The following is a 19,240-nucleotide window of genomic DNA, read 5'->3' as shown; positions in this document are numbered from 1 at the left end:
CTAACTTTGGGAGCTTGACCTGGACCAGTCCCTTCTTATCTGCTGCCATCTTCCAGGTTCAGAATCCTTGTGTGTCCCACAGTGGCTCCTACTAAATGGTGATACCAAGCAGGCTTTTCCTCTGCCTTCTGTTCAGCACGCTACACACAATGGTTTCTTAAATGCATTTGAAAAGAGTCAAGGTGGTCCCAAAATCAAGTGTAGGCAAGCCATCTATTTTATCTACCTAAAAAGTGTTTAACCAATGCCTGTGCAATTAATTAATTTAATTGTCCTGATGACTGGGACACTTTTCGTCACTTAGGGCAGGTGGGATACTGATGAATCTTTATAGCTAATGGGAAAAGCTCAGGTCTCCGACCCTAATATTCGGTCAAATCTGGGACTTCTTCTCATCTTTTTATTTCCCCCTGTGAAACAGTGGTAATGACATCTGTCTCACCTCACATAGATGTCTCAGACTTACGTGGAAGAATATATGGGAAAACGCTGTAAAATGCCACCTGTCTATACTCCAGAAATATCAGGGGCTGTCCTATATGGCAGAAGTAAACGTTTTGCATCATTTAATTCCAATCATCGTCACTACATTGGCATCATTTAGATGATTTGATGTCATCCCCGATGGCATAAGAGCTTTCATAGTTATTTTGATACAGAAAATTTCACCCAAAGGAAAGTATATGTGTGAAGGAAGTTTCTTTCCCCATATTTTTCAGTACTATATTTTTTGGAAAAAAAAAATTATGTTTTTATAATATGCTCACTTCAAGTGGAAAGACTTTAGTTAGGGTGAAGTCTTTGGTTCTCTTTTCCCCTTTACTCTACTTTGAAGTGCAAGGAAATATTAAAAGCTGAAAAACTCTTGGATTTGGTTGCATTTTTTTTTAGCTTTTTTTTGTATATTTTTGGATTTTTATGATCTCTTAAAAATAGTGACTCCTTCTGTTATTAATTCTTCCTGGAGATGTATAAGGTCTTTCTATCAAAGTCACTATAGTTGCAGACATACCTGCAGTCTGTTTTAACTCGAGAGAATACTTTGGCAGCCTAATGATACTGTGTGGTTTGCGTTCATCTTCCAACCTTTCAAAGCCTTCTTAAATGCCTCTGAATCTCGGAAAACATTTTAATGATCCTGTTTGCTCTTCAGTTAATAGGTAGGGACCACTGAGCCCAGAACAACACTTTAGCTTAACCAAGCCTTTGGATTTATTTATTTTGAAAATGGATTTAAATATTTCTGTAGTTTCAGTAGCTGTTGGAATTGGCTCCATTATTTAGAGCATTATTTATTGGCTCCATTATTAATGTTCCAATGAGGAAGTACTGAAAAGACCTCTTTTTTTTGTTGTTTATTTATTGGGGAGGTAGGTTTTTCCATTTAAAAAATTTAAAAGATATTTATTGAGAAAATACCTTATGCGGGACACTGTGCTAAGCATCCAAAGTGATACAAAAATGCATAAAACATTATCCTCGTCTACCAGGCCAAATCCTTGGCTTCCATTCTCGCTGCCAGTTCATACTAGGTCAGTTATTTTGCCAGTACAAAGTCATCGTTTCTCATATCTGAAGAAAGTTAATGTTATAATATAGTTACTCTGCTAATCGGTAAGCAAAGCGAAACATTGTTCTGACTCTGGAGACAAATCATACTTTCTGGCAAACAAACATAGTGGAGCAATCCGTTTTATATCATTTAGAACAAAAAGTGAGAACATACAATAATTGTCCTTATCGGGAACATTCTAATATTTGCATTTATAGCACAATTCCTTGAGCTCTCCTGTTTTGAATTGTGATTACCTTCATCTCATGAGGTCGCTCTGTGCCTATGCCCTGCTTGTGCACGTGCGCCATTCTGCACCCTTTTGACACCAAGAGGACATTAGTGGCTTGCATACCTTCAGGAATTCATGGCCCTGCAAAACCAGGTTCCTGTATTTCTATACGGACATGAGGATTTAATTCAGTTTTAAGAAGTGGGTGTGGCCTGGACCGTCTATTGATCATATGGTGAAGGTCGGTTAGCTATTTCTAATTGACAGGATACATGTCAAGACAGTCAACACAAATAAGAAAGCCGCAGGTTATGGAGAAGAATCTTCAGGAAGAGTTGACTCTTTTAACAAATAAGAAATAGAAACACCCTCTTTGTCAATAATCCTTTCCTTAGTAATGGAAAGAAAGCCAGTTGTTCCCATCAGCAGGACAAGATAGGAAACGGGGCATCTGGCCAGGCTCACATGCTGTGGTGTTTGGGATTCCAACCTTGAGCAGAGCGTGTAGTAAATAGTTCTGGCCTGGGTTAGCAGAAGAGAATAGAAATACTTTTGTTTCCAGTCCAATGCAATTAACCCATCCTGAGGTGGCTCCCATGATCCCATCAGCTGTGTCCACCCTCTGCTCACGTCCCCCTCCCCCTGCTACACGACAAGGTCGGGAAGAGGAGGGAGGGCGAGTGATTTGCTCGACACAAATAGGAGACCAATGGGACATACACAATTTCTGATCGGAGTTGGATGGAATTGTTAAAATTCGACGATGAGAATGACTCGGGTCCGTTTAGCTTCCCCTTTCTCAAACACGCCACGTAAGGCCTCAGCCGCACTCTTCCTGGACTCGCGGTTCATCCGCGCCACTTCCTCCAGGGACTGTCCCTGGTTGGCGCACGAACACTGCAGGAATGTCTGAGTCCACGGGCTGCCCACCTGGCCCACCCGGCACGGGGGCGTGTACCTCGGGTCGACGTCACAGCACAGATCTGCTGCCAGTGCTCCTGACAGTCCCTCATTGCTACCTCACATTGTCCCTCATGCCAGCTGGGTCTCTTTTATTAACACGTAAAACATCTCTTCCATTAAACAAACAAACAATAAACAACAGCAACAAAAAACATTTTCCTTTAAGATGCAATCAAATAAGTGTTCTCTTCCACATTTTTCAGCAGCCTTCAGGTATCAAGTTTGTACCAGATAATTTACTAGTTAATGCAATGAGAATAAAGAGGTACAAACATATAACTATAAGTAAAAGTATCTGTCCCCTGTCCCCAAGCACTGTACTGTTAAGAAATTAAATCTTGTTTATTTTATTTAATGGATTGCTCTCTGATACCCCCCTTGCTGTGCCAATGCAAGTAGAGTAAGTATAACTGGTGCCATTCAGTTAGGTTTTTTCTTGAGCCAAGTAAAAGCTCTATAGTCCTTCAGATATTTGAAGAATGATGCATCTAACCCTCAAAAATTGGTGTCTTGGGAATCCTGTCAGGAATTCAACCAGATTTCCTCCCTTGTTGCAAGTATATTTGAAAATGTCATAACAGATTAGCTTTAACACTAGAATTCTGATCCAGGTATTCAGATTGCTGTCATAAATTTCCCTTTTCATTATTGTCAATACCAATGATCATTTTGTATTAAAAAAAACACACAAAACACTAGTTTGGTGCAGTTTATGAATAGGAACAAGGACAGGCTGCAACATCAGTCCCAGAACCCTTCTTACCCCCATCATTATCTATGAGTCCTCGAATGGGCTCTGAGGTTTTTTCCGTTTCACAGAAAAAAGAAATTAATCTGGCTATATTAGCAGAAATGAGCAACAGTTAAAGGTTCCAGCATTGCCATGTTACCCATATCTAAAATCATTTTTGTTGTAGATAGAAATGTCCAACCTGAATTTATACGTCTAACTTTCGGAAAGATTCAGACGAAATACTTATTAATTCATATCTGCCCTTTCCTGTACCTCCATTACTGTGAAACAAATGAGTGCTTTGAAGAGACTGATTCGAAGTGGGAAATTCCAGAAATCCTAATTCAGGGACAAAATGACGCACCTCTTTTCACTGAGCAGGGTTTGGGGACTGAATAAGTCTACGTGAGACATGCTTGGCCATATTTCTTGGTAGATAGAAAGCAATTAATCATTCACCCAGTAACTCCTCAAAAGTTGCCTCTGATTAGCCCAATTTACAAATTGAACAAATCTCTTTAAGAATAATAATGAATTTGGAGACTGTGTAGTATAGTTTTCAAGAATAAATAAAAAGAATAATAAGGCATTCATCCAGTTTCTAAATGGTCCATAGTCCAGTCACTAAATAAAACTTGTAAGAGGTGCTGGAAAATGTGGCATCTTATTTCTCTAAATTACCCAGACTGTAACCTCCAGGGTAAGGACTTTGTCACGCTCACCCTTTTGTTGTTTATTGGGCAGGATAAAAATATTTTCCCCTAATATTGAATTATAAAAATTATTACACTAAAGCACCTTTTCTATTTTGGTCAAATGAAAATTTCTCACTCCAGAGTGCATATAAATGATTACTATTACAAGTGTAATTTTTTTTTACAGTATTATTAGTTTCAGGAAACATTTAATGTTGACTGCCACGGGCTAGATGGAATTTTCATTATTCATTTCCAAAGTGTCACTATAGTTAAGAATTTGCAACAGTGTCATGAGTTAAGCCAGTATTATTTAAGAAATTCAAGTGTGTGTGGGGGAAATGTAAATCATATTGATGGCAGGATTCAACTCGGGTATCCTCCACTTGTGTTGAGTGTTAATGTCTTTGACATAATTTAAGTTTATAAAACACTTTCAAGATTATTATTTTTATAACTAGGGTAATAAAGACATGAGTAGTTATTTTTAGTCTAGTTGTTATTTTAAGTTCAAGCCAATCTCCAAATTTATACTGGAGTTGGTAGAACGAGGCGTTATACCTTTTTCTCCCCTTCTAAGGCACCAAAGTTTGTGGTTCTCTTGCCTTTGTCACCTTTAATATCCTAATTCATACATAATTGGCACTAATCACTGTTTGCATAGTCCGTCCTGCAAATCCTAACTGGTAACACCAGCTCCCCTTGGAGAGAGGGCTGAGGGTTTATTAGTCCAAGTCAACGGAGACTCACAGTGCTTTGCAGAGAGCCCTCTGGCCCAGCAGCAAACAGAAGTAAGGCCAGACTACTCTGCTGTACTCTGTTTAGTCCTTGCTGCTTTTGGAATGCAGAGGTCATGGCCATGGACCACGCCCTTTCCTTTCTTGGCATATTCCAGACTCTGTTCAAGAAGCTCTGAGACCTGGAAGAAAATTTGAAGTTAGGAGAGAATAACCACATGGAATGGATAAAGAAAGGAAAGAGACATAATAGAGAAAGGAAGGAAAGGAGGGAGGGGAGGAGGGAGGGAAGGAGGGAGGGAGGGAGGGAGGGAGGGAGGGAGGGAGGGAGGGAGGGAGGAAAGAAAGAAGGAAATAGCATCATAAGTTAAAACTTTTATTCCCCACCCAAACCCTTGATTAATTTAGAGTTTACCACCTGTGTTGGTTTGCTAGTGCTAATACAACAAAGTACCACAGACTGGGTGGCTTAAACGACAGACATGTTTTGTCTCACGGCTCTGGAGTCTGGAAGGCTGAGATCACGTCAGCCGTGCTGGCCCCTGGGGCACTATGAGGGAGACCCCAGTGCAGGTTTCCCTGCTTGGCCTCTAGCTGATCACGCTCTCCTGGTTGCTCTTCCCTCTGGGCCAAATTTCTCCTTTTTATCAGAACATCAACCAGATTGGAGTAGGACACTCCCTTACAATTTCATTTTAACTCTATAAAGGAGTATTTCCAAATAAGTTTACGTTCTAAGGTACTGAAGGACTGAAACACACACACACACTCACACACACACACGAGGACACATTCAACCCAGAACACCACATCATTATAATTTAAAACTTTTGATCTTTGCACGAGAAAACGTGGTCTTCTGTGTTCTCTCTGTCACTACAAAGTACTTCCAAAGTATACACATCAGAAACCTGTGAGTTCTAACAACTCCTTTGCTCAACCCCCTCCTCATCCAATTCATTGCAAATTCCTGTCTAGCTGGCCTCCTGACCACCTCTCCAGACCACCCACATCTCCTCCACCCCCATCTGAGTACAAGAGAAGCCGCTGTTCATGGGCGTTTCTCTCTTCCCCTCTAATCCCTCCTCTGCTGGAGCCACAATGTGCCTTTCCAAGTGCAGACGTCCTCTGCCCATCATCCAACTTCAGACCCTTCCGTGGTGCCCACTGCTCAGAGAGTAAAGCTGTTCTAGCAGGTGGCCTCTGCCGACTTGTGTGGCCTCCTGCGGCAGCAGGCTTCCCTGGGCTCACGCCCCGTCTGCCAGGCTCATATTCTCCTTGACACCTGCTGTTGCTGCCACCATCCTCCCAGTCCCTCACATCCACGTCTCACTGCAGGTAACCTCCCTTATAGTCAGTTCCTCTGCTAGAGCACCGTGACCTCTTTCTGCTTGGCACGGGTCACGCAAACACACTGAAAGTCACCTGTGAAATCATGAGATTATTCTCTCTCTTCTCCTCCACCTCTCGTGTGTAAGCTCCAGGAGAATAGGGACATCGTTATTTGTGGTCACTGTGGTCCACCATTAGACTCCAAGCGTGAACACAGGCCCTCACGTCATAATTGGCCCTCAAAATACGGGATAAAGTTAAAAATCATTAGAAAATGTTATAGGTATATCACTCCGTGGATATCATGAGAGAAGTTTGTAGGACAGGTATAAAACTATTTTGATATGTTTGCTAATAAGAAATGTAAACAAAAAGATACCGGAAGCACAAATAGAAATAAGGGCGGGGGGGACCCCTGTGTTTCAAAGGAACATTATTAGCCCCAGTTAGGGTCACAGATCTGAAATGAAACAGGCGGCTAGGGCACCTGCAGGTACAAGTTCCCGGAAGAGCCATCAGCGCACGCTGAGATTTCTGCCTCATTGCAGTAATATTCCCCATATTGGTGCCTTAGGGGGCCCCGGGCAATGCTGACACTTTGTTTTTACCACTGGATGCAATAATGTTGTTTTGTGCAGCTCAGCGTGCTGCTCCCTCTGCCAACTTATCTGCATTATCTGTCTCTTTATAGAGCATTCTTTTAAAAGAATTTTTAGAGCTTCAGTGGACCTGGTACACATTCATTTCTGAACCTCATTTTCCCGATGAAGAACTGGGGCCCAGAACAATAAAATAGTTCACTCCTCTGCAACCGGTCCACTCTTTGATACTGAATGAGTTGCAGAAGGCCGTTCCAAGGCCTAACTCAGCCACCCGACTGTCACTTCTCCCGGGAAGAGTCGTTTCTCCCTATGATTTCTTCCTTTGCGCCCGCTCACACCTCACTCCACACAGAGCAGTGACCCCAAGGGTTCAGCTTTCACCGCTCCTCCTACGAGGTGACCACCCTGTTTGCCCTCCACATCGGGGCCATCCATGTGAGTGCACGGGGGCTCTGTCGATAATTACGTTGGCACAATGGCTGTAAACCAGGACTGTCCTGAGCAAGCCAGGATGTATGGTCACACCACCCCTCCATGGAATTCTTCAGAAAAACCACACTTACAGGTGTTCAGGAAATAATAAACAGTAGCTCCACATCAGGAGTGGGCTTTGAGGCATCACCTCCGTTCAGGGAAGTGGGCATCATCCTTGCCCGGCTCCCTCCCAGCTTGTACATTGCAACTGTAGAGTTTGGCTCTCTGCCGTATTTACCTGGCTGTTCAAAAGGAAGTGATTCCGAGTTGTCACTTTTTTACAAAAAAAAACAACACCTCTGACCTCTGTTTGGGACATGCGGTACTTTTTCTTCACAAGTTGGAGCACATCATTCACTAACTCTGACATCCGGAAGAGGTGCCATCAGTCTCCCTGGTTGACTAACTCTCTCTTTCTTGAAAACACAAGCAACACACACACACACACACACACACACACACACACACACACCTTTGTAACTTCTCATCAAAAAGGCTGAGAACTAGCCTGACCTGTGGTGGCGCAGTGGATAAAGCGTCGACCTGGAAATGCTGAGGTCGCTGGTTCGAAACCCTGGGCTTGCCTGGTCAAGGCACATATGGGAGTTGATGCTTCCAGCTCCTCTCCCTTCTCTCTATCTCTCTGTCTCCCTCTCTCCCTCCTCTCTAAAAATGAATAAATAAATTAAAAAAATAAAAAAGAATTTTAAAAAAAGGCTGAGAACTAGAAGCACAAGAAAAATTCTTCTTCTTGTCTGATTAGAAGTGAAATCACATATGCCAGGCCACCAGGGTATGCCACACTACTGCTTTGTCACTAGGGACCTTTGAAGATCTAGGGCTGAAAGGAAATAAAGAGGACTTCCTGAGTGGGAGCCAAAGTATGGAGTCCGGGTCTGACCCCTCTCTCTGGAAGGGTTCGTGGACACTGACATTTAACCTATATTCCATCACACTGACCGCAGCCTCTCCGATATTTGCTGCTGCCATATTAAAAACAAGACCTGCTTACAGGATAATAGAATATGACATTAACCATGTGTAGTACATAAAGAACACTGCCACTTTTCCTTGCTGTCACCTCACATTTGACCATGTCAGGAAGGGAGACAGCCACTGAGATGACATTATCTCAGGCAGGCCCTTATTTTTAATATTTTTTTTCCTCATTTTTTCACTAACTCAAATCTTGCTCTGACTACACACATACCAAAAATAAAGAGGGAGAAGAAGAAAAACAAGAAATACTTGACACTGATGTAGCTTTTCCTGTTCAAGGTGGCATGCTTAGTCTTAAAGTTGTGATTGATTCCGCTCTTGACCATCTGTTTAGCCAACAGTTACTTAGCGCCATCTCCTTTCTCACTTTCTTTCCACACCAAGTTTATGGAGAAATACCTGGTGCAGGATAAGGGAGTCAACTCTATTTTCTTCTCTGAGAGCTGAAGTTCTTGCTCTGTGTTCTGGCTCCAGCTCAGACTTCCCCTCCTGGGAGATTGGGAGCCGACTGAGGACAGTGTCCATCACATCCATCCTTGTAGCCGCTGCCTCTAGCACAGAGCATCACACACTAAATCCTTACGACCTACGATTTAGCTTGGCTTAAATGGATTGCATTGGGCTGGATTGAATGCAATCAGCTCAAAGTGAATAAAAGTATAACATATCCCATTTCTTATTTTTAAAACAATTTTTTTAAATTTAGATATAACACGAAAACCACCCAGACTGGTATTTATTATGTATCTCAAACCGTCCCTCTATCACCAATTTTTACAAACTGCTTTGTATATAGACTATTGTAAAGTGCCTGAATTTAATCAAATAGATTTGATTTAAAAACGAAAAGTGATGTTTCATTTTGGAGAGCCAATAAATTATAACGAATACATATCATCAAGGTGTAGTACTTAAAAGTGAAAAGTTTTAAATAAACCCTGTTTAAAAATATCCCATCATATATACAATGTAAAAACCTTTTTATATCACAGAAAACTTTCTTATAAAAGCAATATATGAGACTTTTAGTGCAATTAGTTCTTCTTAAGAGACAGAAAAAATACCTAGCTCTTCAAATTGATATAATACCTAGATGAGTACATTTCAATAGTTGTATCAGAGAGAAAGATCCTAGAAATATAAATAATATGCCGTGTTTAGTTGTTAAACAACTATTTCTACCAATAAGCAAAGGATAGTCCTGTAACAAAAGGGTATGCTGGGCCCTGGCCGGTTAGCTCAGTGATAGAGCGTCAGCCTGGTGTGCGGGAGTCCCAGGTTCGATTCCCAGACAGGGCACACAGGAGAAGCGCCCATCTGCTTCTCCACCCCTCCCCCTCTCCTTCCTCTCTGTCTCTCTCTTACCCTCCCACAGCCAAGGCTCCATTGGAGCAGGGTTTGCCCGGGCGCTGAGGATGGTTCCATGGCCTCTACCTCAGATGCTAGAATGGCTCTGATTGTGGCAGAGCGACGCCCCAGATGGGCAGAGCATCGCCCCCTGGTGGGCGTGCCAGGTGGATCCCGGTCGGGCGCATGCAGGAGTCTGTCTGACTGCCTCCCTGTTTCCAACCTCAGAAAAATACAAAAAAAAAGGGGGAAGGTATGCTGCAAACTCCTGGCTTTTTAACCAGTGCTGCTTAAATCCACACACTTTGAACTAATAGAAATTCGAATAGTTCCTTGGACATAAACATCAGCCTGTAGCTGTGTCAATAAAACAAAGTGATTCAGAAGTAAGGTAGAAAAGAATTTTTTGTTTTATATTTTTCCAGTCCCCTTAGTATCTCACACACGAGTGGGGAAGTCTTCTCACTGAAAATCACATTTGGCTGAGTGTATCTGAAAATAAAATATAACCGTGTTATTTGTATCTGAAGAAATTTCCTAAGAGAGAATCAGGCATGTGATTTAACACAGTGTGTCTAGACTCTGCGTGGTTATGCTTTTAGCTCCCTTTTATTGATAAAAATTATTCCTTATGAGCTAGCTGAGACTCAGAAAAAAGCTCTGTGTTCTCTATCAAGATTGATTTTCCCTTTGCTTTTTCCTGTCTACCTCGGTGGATATAGCTAAAGGAGTATTCTCTGGAGCTGTTGCAATAAGTCATAAGTGGGGGAAAAAAATTTACTCTAGACTTATAAGACCTTGGAGACTATGAAGATTTGAGGATTGTTTTTTCAGACATAAAACAGAATAAGCCAGACATAAAAGGATACGTAACAGAATGATTCTACTTCTCTGTCAGGCTCAAACATGGGCACAGCTAGTCTGTGCACTGTCAGGGTAGTGGTTCTTACCCCAGCGTGCAGGCTTCTGGGATGCTGGCAGATGGTGGTGTTTCTGGATCTGGACGTGGACGCCTGTTACATGACTGGGCTTCAGTTTGTGAATATTTATTAGGTATTCATTTATCCTTTGGGAATACACTATACCTCAATAAAAAGTCCAAAATAAAATAAATATAACAATAGTAATGAAAGGCATTCAGATAGCCTTTTTCTAATTCCAATGGTATGTTCTAAAAGGGCTGGTGTTCGTTACTGATCACAAGACTTGTGTCATCTCAAATCATAAGACTGTTTACTCGCAGAACCAAAATTTTGGATCTTCTGCTTCTATGTCTTGTGATTTTGTTTGTTTGTTTCTTTCCCAGTCACAAGCTGGACTAAAGCTATCAGGCCCATGACACAGCCAGCTGGCTGGAAGCCCCTTAACCCTTCTCTATGAACTAACGCTGTTTGCCGTATTGACAGGCGAGTTGTGTGAGGAGAAGCTGGACTTCTGTGCCCAGGACCTGAACCCTTGCCAGCATGACTCCAAGTGCATCCTGACTCCGAAGGGATTCAAGTAAGTCAGGGGCTGCCTCGGTGCTCACAGTGGGGGGAATGCTTCTTTTAAGGAACTCCTCTTCTCCACCTGCATTTCGGGATCTAGCCCCCCACCTTTGCTTGCGATTAAAGGGACGTACTTGCTAGGCTCAATGGCATTTGTATGAGTGTTCATAAATAGCATGGACTTTAGTACACTAGAAATAAAAAAGGATAAGAGTTTCCTCTTTTCCATGACTCTTCCTAAGAAGGTATGTATGAAATAAAGTTGCCTTTGGCTATATTTACCAAAATTTATTTGACGGCCGAATAAATTTGGAATATCTGGTAGGTGCCTTGTTCTCTGACTGTACAGTCTGGTAAAATAAGGACTTCAATTGAATGTCACTGAAAATGTTTTGATCGTGGTAATGCTCTAACTATCCAAGGTGAGGAAGCCAGAAGGACCGTGTCCCAGGTCGCCCCAGGGCAGTCCCAGTTTATGCCCATTGTCTCCATGTAACTATGGATAGTGCTCCCTTCAACTCTCCTATGTCTTGTGTGGGATGGGAATGCAGTCACTCTAGCTGGGGGGCTCCCTCAGTGAACTCAGAACTTCAAAATCCTTTTTTATGTCTTCTTCAACGATCTTCCTGAAATAAGTTTGGTTTCCAATTAAATTACACCTTTGCCACAATCCTAAAATACCCTAAGGGTCTGTCAACAGCAACTTCCCTTCTTAGAGAGGGCACTAGTTTATACAGCATCCTGTCCAAACTCTTCCTTTTAAACGTGAAGAAACCATGGTCCAGAGTGGCCAGTGGCCGTCCAAAAATCTCAAGGTCATTCACTGGCAGAGCTGTAGGTCAGAAAAATCCTTCCCAGCTGGGTGATTTTTCTAACACAGGTTACCTCCAGGAAGTTTGTCGTTGATGAACACTGCAGTTGGTTTAATATGGAAGGTTCGCTGCGTTCTCAGGGATGACACAGTTGGGTTCAGGAGTTGAGCTGTACTTCCGTCAGACAACAAGAAATTACATTATTTGTTTATTTACAGGATGTTTCTTGAGCACTTGCCATGGGTCGGGGCACGTGGCAATGCTCCCATCTTACATTTTTATCCTGTTTTTTTTTTTGTGGGTTTTTTTTCCATTTTTCTGAAGCTGGAAACGGGGAGGTAGTCAGACAGACTCCCGCATACGCCCGACCAGGATCCACCCGGCATGCTCACCAGGGGGCGACGCTCTGCCCCTCTGGGGCATCCCTCTGTTGCATCCAGAGCCATTCTAGTGCCTAAGGCAGAGGCCACAGAGCCATCCCCAGCGCCCGGGCCATCTTTGCTCGAATGGAGCCTTGGCTGCAGGAGGGGAAGAAAGAGACAGAGAGGAAGGAGAGGGAGAGGGGTGGAGAAGCAAATGGGCGCCTCTCCTGTGTGCCCTGGCCGGGAATCAAACCCGGGACTCCTGTACGCCAGGCCAACGCTCTACCACTGAGCCAACCGGCCAGGGCCTTTATCCTATTTTGGAGCTACTCAGTTTCACATACTCTGCCGTCTAGTGAAATGACTCAGGCTCAGTTTCCGCAGGATCCAGAGAGTTTAAAATGACTCAGGTCAGGAACAGGTTAGTGAGAGGAGATGGGATTTAAGCTGGGACTCTAACATACTGGAATTTGTCAACAGATCATCAGCTATTCCATGTTGGATGGGAGGTAAGGGTCAGTATTACTAAGATCCCCTGACCCCTCCCCCCCACACACACACACTGCCTTTAGAAATCAATCTGAATAAAATATTTATTCTCAAGTTTTATGTAATTTTTTGATGCCACTTGGTTTAAAATTCATCATTTTAGAACAGCCAGGTACAGTTGCAATGCCTGCCGACTCCATCCGATGAGTTCCTGAAGAAGAAAAGGCTACCTTTGATTCTACTGTTCTAAATTCTCGTATTTTAGTTTACAGTCCTATGCAAAAACCAAACTATCTTACCGAACTCTTTATTTTATACAAAATTCTGCATTGCATTTTTGTTCATCTAAATACTGATCATGAATTATTTGACCTTCAAACACCTTACAATTGAACGTGGGAAGTTCATAGTCTATCATTTACATAAGAAATATTACCATTTTTCAGATGAATCCATCCGTAAAGAAGGTGGTTTTCCACAACAGCTTATCTGCTTGTACAGGTTTCACAGGACTTTGTACAACGTAATTATAAGATAAAGTATTAGTCATGGAAATCATTACAAAAGCAGGAAGTTCATCTTCAAAAAGACAAATCTTTTATTTAGTGCCTTCTCTTACTATCAATCAGATTGCCCACTCTTTTTTTCAGTTACATTTGACATCCAATATTATTTTATCTCAGTCTCAGGTGTACAGCACAACGGTTAGACATTTATATAGTTTATGAAGTGGCCCTAATAAGCCTAGTGCCCACCTGGCACAGTACATAGTTATTGCAGTGTTACTGACTGGATTTGCCACGTTGTTCCCTACATCCCTGTGACTGCTCTGTAACTACCAATTTGTCCTTCTTAATCCCTTCACCTCTGGCATCAATTAGTCTGTTCTCTGTATCTATGAGTCCGTTTGATTATTTTGTCCTTTAGATTCCACGTACAAGTGAAATCACATGGTATTTGTCTGACTTGCTCCACTTAGCATAACACCCTCTAGGTTCATGCATGTTGTAGCAAATGGCCAGACTTCATTCTTTCTATGGCCGAGTGGTACCCCTTGTGTACATGCAGTACATCTTCCTTAGCCGTTCATGTACCATTGGGCACTGAGGTGGCTTCCATATCTTGACTATTGTAAATAATGCTGCCATGAACTCAGGGGTATGTATATCTTTTCAAATTAATGTTTTGGATCTCTGCAGATAAATACCCAGAAGGAGAATTGCTGGATCATAAGATAGTTCTGTTTTTAATTTTTCTGAGTTCGCACAATCTTCAAAGCGCATCTCACTAAATTATGGGTGGGCTGGCTTGGGAACCCCTTGGTTTTCAGCGCTAACACGTGAGCTTGTTCTACAGCTGGATGTAGCTTCGCAGAAAACAGGTGAAGTCATAGCGTATGCGGGAGCTCCCCTAGTATAAGGGACTGCACGTTGTGGGGAGGAGAGTTGCAAAAAGAAAATGGATTTAAAAACCAAAACCATACGAAGGTTGCTAAAGAAAAATCTCTACTGACGAACGTCGTTTAGAAAACTTACAGTGTTACTTCGGCTTCATCTTCTTCTTACCAAGCCAGGAAGGCTGGCTTCACTTCTCTTGTGTTATTGTATACCTCATAAATCTCCTAAATTGCTCTGAGATATTTTTAGACCACGATATGCCATAAGCAGTCTTTTCAAGCATGCGTCTTACTTAGCTTTTGGGCTTCCAAACAGTATGTTTTATAGTATTTGCCTTCTTCCTCACTTCTTGTCAGATAATGGAGTGGAGACATGATAGGTTTTACTGATACAATTTCGAAAGAATTCCTGATTAAATATTTTCTACCTGTTTTAAAACGAGGTCTGAGAAACAAAGAAAAATAAAACAAAACAAAAATGTTGGTCATAATGTGGCTCCAAGTTCTAATGGGCTTGAAAAATGGTATTTGTAGAGACGAGAATATAAACTAGCTCTAAGCCACGGTGGTGAATGTGGGGTTCTCTTATCTTTTACTTTGATTTCTTTCCTCAGATAAATAATTCAGAGCATTTCAAAGCATTTCTTCTTTCTTTGAATGCTCGGCATTTTAGCGGTGCTCACACCAGCATGGATAGGAGCTCTCTTCTGGGGCTTGTCCATCTATTTGAGAGTATCTGGGGCCACTTAGGATCCATTTAACTTCAGACTTGTTTACAGTACTTTGCATTGTTATGATTTATCACTAAAACCACTGGCTCTAGGGCAGGCAAGCTTATGCAGTGAGCTCATTTTATTTCTTAATTCGCACATGCGGAGCTGGAGGTCTGCATGTTTTCCTATTTATTTTAATTCATCAGTTCTCAGGTAACTCTTAAATCCTGATTTTGCATTTACAGACAAAACCCTCAGCATGCAGTAATGTCCACATTCACTTGGGTGTTTTTAATTATCCTCATTTCACTTAAACCCTGATGGCTTTGAAACAGAAAAGTGGGTAATTGCTACAGCCTAACCATAAAGACTTTTATAGAAGTATAAAGATTTAATAGAATTATTTTTAAATACCTACCATTCATTGATCATGCATTATACTACATCAAACATTATGCTAATTACTTTACAGATAGTGTTTTCATTTCATCTTTTAACAGACCTGTGAGAAATGATTTTTATCTTGTATAAGTTACAGATGAGGAAATGAACACTTAGATTAAGTAACTTAGTCCAGATGACATACACTTAAGGAAGAAGCCAGGATGCAAACCCAGTTCTGTCTGATGGCGAAGTCCACATTCTGCAAAGCTAAACCGGAGCTCCCTGGTCTGTTTGTTTTTGAAAGTCAGCGAGCCCTTTTTTAAACCCCAAACAAAAATGCTCATGGAAGGCCAGTTTGTAACACTAAATAAATTGCTACAAGAAAGTGTTGGAGCCCTGGCCGGTTGGCTCAGTGGTGGAGCAACGCCCTGGCGTGCTGAAGTCCCGGGTTCGATTCCCGGCCAGGGCACACAGGAGAAGCGCCCATCTGCTTCTCCACCCCTCCCCCTTTCCTTCCTCTCTGTCTCTCTCTTCCCCTCCCGCAGCCGAGGCTCCATTGGAGCAAAAGATGGCCCGGGCGCTGGGGATGGCTCCTTGGCCTCTGCCCCAGGCACTCTAGGCTCTGGTCGCGACATAGCAAAGCCCCGGATGGGCAGAGCATCGCCCCCTGGTGGGCGTGCCAGGTGGATCCCGGTTGGGCGCATGCGGGAGTCTGTCTGACTGCCTCCCCATTTCCGGCTTCAGAAAAATACAAAAAAATTAAAATAAAAATTAAAAAAATTTAAAAAAAATAAGAAAATGTTGGAGGCAGAGGGAGGGTGGAGGGAAGCCCCCCAAGCCCCCTGCCATGGCGGTATCCGTTGGCTTCCATGGTCCCCTGTAGTCTCGCTGCTTTCCCCCAAAGCAACTCTAAAGTCCTGGGTCCTTCATGTCATAAGTAGAGATTCCAGTGGTCAGCACAAGAGGATGACAGGTTTTAAAGAGAGCCCTGTGGGCCCTGGCTGGTTGGCTCAGTGGACAGAGTGTCAACCTGGTGTGCAGACGTTCCGGTTCAATCCCTGGATCAGGGCACACAGGAGAAGCAACCATCTACTTCTCTTCCCCTCCCTCTCCCCCTTCTCTCCCTCTTTTCCTCCCACAGCCAGGGGCTCGGCTGGTCTGAGCATTGGCCTCAGGTGCTAAGGATAGCTCAATTGGTCTGAGCATCAGCCCTTACCAGGGGTTGCTCAGTGGATCCCGGTCAGGGTGCATGTGAGAGTCTGTCTATCTAGCTCCCCTCCTCTCACTTAAAAATTAAAAAAAAAAAAAAATGTTTAAAAAAAGAAAATAGCCTGACCTGTGGTGGCGCAGTGGGTAAAGCGTCGACCTGGAACGCTGAGGTCGCCAGTTCAAAACCTTGGGCTTGCCCGGTCAAGGTACATATGGGAGTTAATGCTTCCTGCTCCTCCCCCCCCCTTTCTTTCTCTCTCTTTCTCTCTCTAAAAAGAATAAATAAAAATAAATTTTTAACAAAAAAAAAAAAAAAGAAAAGAATAAAATAAAGAGAACTCTACGGAATTAATTATCTAACAGCATAGTGGTTAGAAATCCAGGCTCTCTTGTCAGAATGTTTGGGTTCAGTTTCTGGCTGTGACACTCACAAGCTGAATGTATTTAAACAATTCGTCCTTTAGTTTGCTCACCGGTAGAGTGCAGTTAAGGGGAGCACCAATGTCACAAGGATGTGGAAGGCATTCAGTGAATCCATAAGCCAAGTGGATAGGACAGGGTCTGGCCCTGGGGAAGTATTCAGAGAACATCGCTGTGGGTTCTCCCTGGTTCGGCCCCGTCAGTGCCGCTGGGAGTCCGTCCGCCCCCACACACCGCCAGAACAGGCGGAGTGCGGAGCTGTCCAGGGAACGGCCCCGAGCTTTGTGCATTTCCGCTGCCCCGCTCCATTCAGCCAGCCCCTTTCCGCCATACTGATCATCTGGACTGATTATGAGTTGGTGTTAACATATTTTTTTTTCATGTAAATATATTTGATTCCAATATATTTATTTATTCTCTAGTTCCATGTTTTTAAACTAGTATGTTTAATATATTTTTAGTAAACTTGTCCACATAACACTTTCATCGTCGCAACTCTTCACATGAATCAGAGCTGAAAATAGAGGACGCTATAGGCAAATAAAATGGGGAGAGAAGGGAGAAAAAGAGAGGAGGGTGGAAGGAAGGAAAGAGGGAGAGAGACAGAGGAAGGCAGGAGAAAGTAGGAAAGCAAACAAGTAGGAAAGCAAACAAGATGGAGAGAGACAGAGGAAGGCAGGAGAAAGTAGGAAAGCAAACAAGATGGAGGGAAGGAACCCTGGTACAAGGACTCTATTCGCATTTGGGTTGTGGGTATTCACGCTCGTCAGGAGATAAAATCACCGATGCTCTGACAGAGCACAGCGAGCAACCACGGGAACTTTGCAGACCAGTACTGTTTTCTAAGCGTCTTTCATTGGGGGGCTCTGTGAGCGTGTCTCGGTAAGTTTTTTTTTTTTTTTTTTTTTTGGATTTTTCTGAAGCTGGAAACGGGGAGAGACAGACAGACTCCCGCATGCGCCCGACCGGGATCCACCCAGGCACGCCCATCAGGGGGCGATGCTCTGCCCCTCCGGGGGCGTCGCTCTGCCGTGACCAGAGCCACTCCAGCGCCTGGGGCAGAGGCCAAGGAGCCATCCCCAGCGCCTGGGCCATCTTTGCTCCAATGGAGCCTTGGCTGCGGGAGGGGAAGAGAGAGACAGAGAGGAACGGGAGGGGGGGGGTGGAGAAGCAAATGGGCGCTTCTCCTGTGTGCCCTGGCCGGGAATTGAACCTGGGTCTCCCGCGCGCCAGGCCGAGGCTCTACCGCTGAGCCAACCCGCCAGGGCCTCCGTAAGTTTTTTTAAAAGATGGGGCCATCTTTTTTTGCTAGAGGCAATGCAACTCTTTTACTTATTTTGGCTCAGTGGGGTCTGAACCGTTGACTTGCTTGCTGCTCAAACAGATGTGACTGCACGCCGGGATACATAGGCGAGCACTGCGACGTGGACTTCGACGACTGCCAAGACAACAAGTGTAAAAACGGAGCCCGCTGCACAGACGCGGTGAACGGCTACACGTGCGTCTGCCCCGACGGCTACAGGTAAGAGGAGAAGTATACACCTGTGTGTAGAGGTAGGTCTCACAAGATTCAGTTCACACTGGCAATCAAGTGAAATCTAATCAACACATTCCTTTTTTTTTTTTCTTTAAGTGGCTTGTTCTGTGAATTTTCTCCACCCATGGTCCTCCCTCGAACCAGCCCTTGTGATAATTTCGACTGTCAGAATGGAGCTCAGTGCATCATCAGAATAAACGAGCCAATATGCCAGTGTTTGCCGGGCTACCAGGGGGAGAAATGTGAAAAATTGGTTAGCGTGAATTTTGTAAATAAGGAGTCCTATCTTCAAATCCCTTCGGCCAAAGTTCGGCCTCAGACGAACATCTCACTTCAGGTAAACTTTCTCCCTCTAGCAAAGAGCCTGACCTCATTGTAAGCCAAATTTAGCTTTAAAGCGTAAGCATTCATGGTGGTTTGTGAGCAACGTTATTTTTTACGTAGACAGTTACAGACTGCAGAACACAGTGACAGACAGCACCCCTTGGATGAAATCTTCAGTCTCCTCTCCATCATTTGTGTTTTTCCAAACTATATAAATGGGAACCAGGTATTTGTATTCATTGCTTGTTTGAAAATTTCAAAACAAAACAGACAACCACAGTAAAAATATATATCTTTGTTTTGTGCTTGACTAAAGGCTTTTTATTCATTTATTTTTATGACTGTGCAGTTGAGGCTTGCACAGGGGGAGGCTTTTCTCAGAGAACCTGCCGCTGAACAGAGGGCAGGTGAGATGGGGCGCACTTCGTCACAATATTCCGC

The 19,240-nt window shown here is 43.3% G+C and overlaps 1 protein-coding gene across 9 annotated transcripts in view; it reads left to right on the top strand.

The window, feature by feature from the left end:
• SLIT2 (slit guidance ligand 2) overlaps positions 1–19,240 on the top strand; it is a 346,399-nt gene that overhangs the window by 306,221 nt on the left and 20,938 nt on the right. For all 9 annotated transcript variants that reach the window (XM_066279051.1, XM_066279054.1, XM_066279049.1 and 6 more), the window contains 3 exons: positions 11,073–11,166; positions 18,323–18,460; positions 18,572–18,812. In XM_066279051.1, coding sequence (XP_066135148.1) covers positions 11,073–11,166; positions 18,323–18,460; positions 18,572–18,812 — 473 coding nt within the window. The remainder of the gene's footprint in view (positions 1–11,072; positions 11,167–18,322; positions 18,461–18,571; positions 18,813–19,240) is intronic.

The sequence above is a fragment of the Saccopteryx bilineata genome, chromosome 5 (assembly GCF_036850765.1).
Source record: "Saccopteryx bilineata isolate mSacBil1 chromosome 5, mSacBil1_pri_phased_curated, whole genome shotgun sequence".
NCBI classification, from domain to species: domain Eukaryota; kingdom Metazoa; phylum Chordata; class Mammalia; order Chiroptera; family Emballonuridae; genus Saccopteryx; species Saccopteryx bilineata.
This window is presented reverse-complemented; position numbering and strand designations above follow the sequence as displayed.